Below are 6,427 nucleotides of genomic sequence, written 5' to 3'. Positions count from 1 at the left end.
AACTTTCAGACTCGGGTATATATATAGTACTCTATGGATGTTAACGATACATTAGCAATTGCATTTGGCACTCTACTCACATTATATGACACACATATGAATTTACATATGGAAAATGATTTATTCTCGGAAACTTTTATGGGCAAGCTTAACTCACAGACTCGGAGATGGTACTCCATGCATGTTAACGATACATTAACAATTGCATCTGAGTCCAGTGCACATGCATTAAGACACCTAGAAATTTATATGTGGAAAAGAACCAATTCAGGGTGAACTCCTTTGGGGATGCTGAGAGTCTGCTGATTGACATCGGGCAAGGAAAGCGCAATTTTATTTGCACTTTCCAGGTAGCTCTGAAACTTGTGATTACCGGCCTGAGGCTTCTCAAGTTTATCTACAACATGAGGATTTGTCTTGTGATTCGGGCGCTTCAATGGCTCTGCGCCAAGGGATAGCTCCTCCCTCATGATGTGGTACTTGATTGCCTGCTTGCGGAAGGTCCAGTTGCCGGTGATCCAGTCGAACTTGTACAACGGGAGGAAGCGGTGGCCGTATGCCGCTATGAACTCAACGGCGGAGAGGATGAACTTGAACTCCTCCTTGGATAGGTAGTAAGAGAAGCTCAGCCTTGTCCATCCTGGCTTCAGTCCACTGTAACCCTGAAAATTAATTTCGTGGATGCGAAGCCTGAGATTAGTACTGCCTCTACGCAACTTAAAGCTTAGCATACAAATGAAATGAACAACTTTGACAAACAGATGGTATACAGCTCTGTCATAAAATACCTCAAGGATAGCAGACCGGAGGCTAAGAGAGAGCTCCTTGTCGACGTCGAGCAAGAGGTGACCATAGGGGCCTGCACAGGCACAACCACCCCTAGCTTGGATGCCGAAAAGATCGTTCAGAAGCCTAGTGACAAAACGGCCATGAAGGGGAAGTTGCTTGGATGATCTCATATTCTCCGTGACTATTTCGTCAGAACCAGCCTCATCAAACCCGTTAAACAGTGATTGTTTCACTACCGCAGGGTAGACGAGGAACGAGAAGATTGGTAGGCGGTCCACCCTTGTGTTGCCTAGCACCCTGACATTTGGATTCTTGGCAAGCCTGTTCATGGCCATCTCTGAGTACACTCGCTCGCGGAGGCCCATCGTGTCATAGCCAACATGTTCCTTCACCCAAAAGGCGAGTGATGCACGGATCTTTTGGACGATTGGCGGCGTGCCCGCGTCCTCCCTCTCCTCAATGTCGTCGTAGTACAACGTATCCTGCACATGTGACAAGCAATAGTTTGATTAGATCCCTTTAAGAGTATAGACATGAACTATACTACTACTATAGCACATATATCTGCTTCGGCGGTGGAGGTTCTTACATCCTCGTTGAAGCCGTTGACATATGCTACGGTGCCTCCGCCGCACGTGGACGGCGGCTGAGAGGTGAGTTTGTACAGTGATTTGTTCATCAGAAGGATGCCCGGCGTGCCCGGGCCACCAACAAATTTGTGCGGGCTCAGGAAAACAGCGTCGTATCCGTCTATTTCACCAGATTTCATGTCAATCTTCACATAGGGCCCACTGTAAAAAAAAACATAATTAGAGCACCCAATGTGAGGGTGAATAATTCTGACCATGCATGTTGAAAAATGAGCTGTGTTGGGTGTATATAGAAAATTTAAAATTTTGAAATTGTCTGCGTTACGGAAAGTTATTGCTCTGCCACAGATTCATATCTCCCTATAGAAAGTTGAATAAGTCACGCAGTCCACTAATTCACTATATTATCTTTGGTTGTCAATTTCCTCCCCTCGTGCAATTGGGGTGAATATGTACGAATTCAGAGCATCTCCAGTCACGTCCCCCAAACCGTCCCCCAAAGCGATTTGGGGCGCGCCGGACAAAAAAAGCGTTCCAGCCGCGTCCCCCAAAGCCCTTTTTTGTCCGGCGCGGCCCGATACGGTGTCCGGCGCCCCGAGCCCGTCCCCGTCCCACGGGGACGCTCCGGGGACGCCGGACACAACGAAAAGCGAGGCGGGGAGTGGCGGGGCCGACGCGTCGGCGGCACGGAAGGCTAAAACCCCGTCGCCTACCTTTGGTCAAGCGACGTTAATGGCGTCCCTGTTTTCCCGGGCGACGCAGGGACGCGTCTCGTCGTGCATGGCCGCGTGGCCGTCCGCGCCGGAGTTATTGCGTGCAACCACCCGCTGCCGCCGCTGTTTTAAGACGCCCTCCAGTTATCGCCGCTCATCATAATCCTTCTCGTCGCCGCCGCCTCCCCCTTCCCAGATCCTCTCCTCGCCGCTCAAAAAATGTCGTCCTCCCGCAAGATCGCCGCGGCGAACGGCTTCGGCCGCGGCAGCCTCACCGTGGCGGAGGCGTGGGCGCGGTACCACGCCCGGTATCCGGTCCCGCCGGACGTGCGGCTGCCAAGCAGCGGCGGGCTGGAAGATGGCCGTGAACGGCATTGGCATCCCGCCGCCGCCGAAGCCAGACACGCAGCAATGGCGGGACGCCATCAAGGCCCGTCGGGCTCAACTCACCGCCGAGGAGCGGGCGGATCCGACATGGGCGGCCAAGGACAACGACGACTGGTGGACGACGTACTTCAAGGCCAAGTACGACGTCGAGCTGCACAGCACCGACGGGCTCATCGGCGGGCCCAACAGCTGGAACAGGGAAGGCCGCGCCCTGTTCTGGGGCGTTCCGGGGCGCACCCTCGAGAACGTCATCCGCGGCCTCCGCAACGGCGCTCCGCGGCTGGAGATGCCGTCGTCGCCGCCGCCTTCTCCTCAATGGCAGCCGAGGAGGACGACGTACTCGTCCTCCTCGCACTCTTCTTCCTCGGGGCCGGCGCGATCGACGCCGTCGTCGTCGTACCGGTCGGCGCCGTATACCGTTCCCAAACGGGAGGTCAAGGAGGAGCCGGCGACGCCCGTCAACACGAGGCGTGGCGGTAGCGGCAGCGGGCGGCAGCAAGGGAGGCGCGGCGGCGCCCTCCTCATCCGAAGCCGGAGGTGAAGGAGGAGCCGGAGGAAGCGTCGCAGGCGGCGCTGCTGGCGGAGTACGAGCGGCAGCAGCGGCTCATCGCCAGCAGCGACGACCCCGAGGACTGCCCAGGGCTGCGGGCGGCGTTCTTGGCGTCCATGGACGACAAGGACGCCTGGAGGGGCGATCTGGACGCGGCGATCGCCATGTCCATCCGCGACTCCGGCAAGCCGCTGGTGGACCTCACCGACGACGGCGAGGCAGGACCAAGCGGCTTGGTGAAGGACGAGCCCGTGGACGAGCCCGTCGACGAGCGCGTCAAGCAGGAGGTCGTCACCGACGAGATGTACAACTTCCGGCAGTACTACGACGCCTCCGGCCGCCGCAAGTGGTTCTAGATTAGGTTTAGTTTTAAAGTTAGTCAAATTTCGTTCGAATCTATGTAAGTTTGGACGAATCTAATCGAATCTAGTCAAGTTTAAAATTTGCGAAATTTTGTTTGGGGGACGCGACTGGGGAGCGACGTCCCCCAAACGCGGCACGAACGAAACACGTCCCCCAAACGCTCAATCCGGCGCGGTTTGGGGGACGGTTTGGGGGACGCGACTGGAGATGCTCTCAGCATACTTCAACACGGGGAGTGGGTGGAGTACGTCCACCTGAAGTCAATGAGGACCTCCAAACAGCCCCAAAAATACTCCTTAGACTCTATATTCATTCAGAAATCATGATGTTATTCTAAACAGACCCAGCTAAACGTTGTTGGTTAGGTTAGTCAGATGCGAGAAGGACCGTTATCATTAAGAAAAACATGGGAATTCAGAGTGTCAACGAATGCATGTCACGATTAGACTCTGGCCGGCCAGCCGGTCTCAGTCACGTACTCTCTCTGTTCCGATTTAATTGTCTTCATTCTAAACCATTGTTTGTTCATTTTTCTTGTCTCCCTCGCGTTTATTAATGGTAAAACCGAACGGAGAGATACCTGGCAGCGAAGTCGAAGCAGGCGAAGGCGCCGCGCTGGTGGAGGACGCGGGCGATCTCCCTCGTGTCCGTCATGATGCCGGTCACGTTGCTGCACGCCGAGAAGGAGCCCAGCATCGGCCGGTCGGCGTACTCCGGCGACCCGAGCGCGCGGCGGAGCGCGGCGACGTCGACCAACCCGTCCGCGTCGAGGCCGATCTCCACCACCTCCGCCAGGCTACGCCGCCAGGATAGCAGGTTGGAGTGGTGCTCGTAGGGCCCCACGAAGACCACCCACCGCTCCTCGTTGCGCAGCTGCGCCGAGAGCCGGTCGCGCATCTCGACGGACGGCAGCGCGACGCCGATGACCTCCTGCAGGCGCTTGATGGCGGCCGTGGTGCCGGCGCCGCAGAAGAGCAGCGCGTCGCCGGCGCCGGCGCCCATGCAGCGCTTGATGTAGCGCGCGGCCTTGTGCACCAGGCGCGTCGTCTTGCTCCCGACGTGGCTGTCCTCGGTATGCGTGTTGCCATAGAAGGGCAGGACCTCCTTCACGAGGTAGTCCTCGATGTAGCGCAGGCTCCGGCCGGACGCCGTTTGGTCGGCGTACGTAAGGGCGCGCCGTCCGAACGGCGTGTCGAACTCCACGTCCTTGCCGATCAGCTGCGACCGGAGCCACTCCAGCTTGTCGTCCGCGACCGCCGCGCCCTTCTCCGACGTCGTCATTCCGAGAAGGCTCAGCAGGGTGGCGCTCATGGCGCCCTGCTTGCCGCCGGCCTCCATGGTCGCATGATCCATGGCCGCGGCAGCTTCTTGCAGCGATGGCATTGTCTTCTATACTTTAGTTAGCTTCCAAAACTGGCAATGGCTATGAACGAAATCCACTATGAACTGGTTACCGATGACATGCAAAATGGGTTTGTGTGTGTTTGCTTGATGGGTATATGCTCCCAGGGCACACGTATATATAGCCGGCCGGTTTCTGAGGGTCCAGGGCACATGAGTTTAAAACGGAAGGTGACATGAAGTTTCATGTGGAGTATATTCCATAATTTAAAGCGTTCCTGGTCAATGCTACGGATGCATGTTGTGAGAAAATTATCAGTGTTATAATGGCACGTAGTACTAGCGGAGCTACAGAGTATATCTAGCTTGCTAGAAATTCTACAGTTCATTGCATTCAGAAAATGGAGAAAATCTCTTGCCGACAACCCTAAGCTGCCATGCACGAGATAAATGATTTAGTATGTGTTAATTATCAGATACTGCCGTGAAGGCCTCTCCCTTTTTTAATTTTTTGCTGTGACATCAGACTAGTCACAATGGGGAGTATCATATAGTAGTATCATGCATATGGTACTAGTGTGTGATATTATCTTCACAATGCATAGTATCATGTAGTAATATCATAGATTACTTATATTTAGTGATTTGTAGAATCTCAATGCAAAAGTGTGTACAAGATTGCTTTAACATTAATTTTTCTAGTTCTACGTGCTATGATACAATATCTACCTATGATACTACTACCATCTCTTTCTTCATTTATTGATGTGACACATCAACTTTTTGCATGCATGTGATGCATGATACTAGCTATGATACTCCCATTGTGGGTAGTCTCAAGTCCATTTTACTTCTCGATCTACTCTCCCTTTTTTTTATTGAATGGTACTCTCCCTTTTTTACAGCAAAAAATAAAAAAGGAGAGGCCTTAAGGAGTAGTCTGGTATCACTTACACAAGGAGATTGGAACATACATATAGAGCACCATTTTCTAAAAAAGTTACAAATATTTTTGTTTCGTATAGAGAGTATATATGCAACTTATATGACATAAAGCTTACATCGTTATTCGTATACACAAATAATCGATTCGTTGGGTATCACATAAACTACAAATTTGCGGCGCAATAGTTGGTCAAAAATCCATCTTAGCACATCAAAATACGTCGTACATTTCCAACCAAAGTATTTATTACACAGATTCTGTGCTTTTGTGAAAAAAGAAGGGAAGGTGACAGAAAAATTTAGTACAGAATGGAGTCAAACACATAACCAGATGTATACTGAAGTGAGAAGATCTGATAGACTAAAAGATCAAGAAGATGTGGATAGAACTGAGCTTGCTAGGATGGTAAAAAAAAATGCAAAACATGACTTTATTGATGTTATTAAAGCATTAGAGAAATCCAGAGAGGAGATATATGAGTAAAGTAAAACAGCCAAAAATATGCTTGAACCAACTAAGGTTGATGATTAAGTTGATTTCTGAAAAGAGAGGAGGTTTATTGCCTGATCGTGAATAAGAAGGGGAAGATTGTGATCTGGCTAATTGCTAGTTAAAGTTCAACAAAGCTAAGCAAGCCAGCGAAAAAAATCTTCAGGGTGTGATCCTCTGTGTTAAGGGTTGAGCCAATAAGAAAGTATCTATGACTTTCTAACCTTCAAATTGGTGAGTGATACGTGTAAAACATATA

General features: G+C 51.7%; 1 protein-coding gene across 1 annotated transcript; it reads right to left on the bottom strand.

Moving 5' to 3' along the window:
* Positions 1-245: 245 nt before the first annotated feature.
* Positions 246-4,745, bottom strand: LOC124651857 (probable cysteine desulfurase). The gene is made up of 4 exons (XM_047190881.1): positions 3,973-4,745; positions 1,379-1,580; positions 789-1,271; positions 246-662 (listed from the first exon to the last, which is right to left on the bottom strand). Exons 1-4 carry the CDS (start codon positions 4,743-4,745, stop codon positions 246-248), a joined length of 1,875 nt encoding a protein of 624 aa, XP_047046837.1.
* Positions 4,746-6,427: the final 1,682 nt, after the last annotated feature.

Source organism: Lolium rigidum, chromosome 5 (genome assembly GCF_022539505.1).
Source record: "Lolium rigidum isolate FL_2022 chromosome 5, APGP_CSIRO_Lrig_0.1, whole genome shotgun sequence".
Taxonomy (NCBI): domain Eukaryota; kingdom Viridiplantae; phylum Streptophyta; class Magnoliopsida; order Poales; family Poaceae; genus Lolium; species Lolium rigidum.
This window is presented reverse-complemented; position numbering and strand designations above follow the sequence as displayed.

Excerpts from the sequence above, each read along its gene's own strand:
- LOC124651857 (XM_047190881.1), bottom strand. The coding sequence starts at position 4,745 with ATGGATCATGCGACCATGGAGGCCGGCGGCAAGCAGGGCGCCATGAGC. Across the intron at positions 1,272-1,378 it reads TCAACGGCTTCAACGAGGAT|GATACGTTGTACTACGACGA; the intron begins GTAAGAACCTCC and ends TCACATGTGCAG. Across the intron at positions 663-788 it reads TCCGGTCTGCTATCCTTGAG|GGTTACAGTGGACTGAAGCC; the intron begins GTATTTTATGAC and ends ATTAATTTTCAG.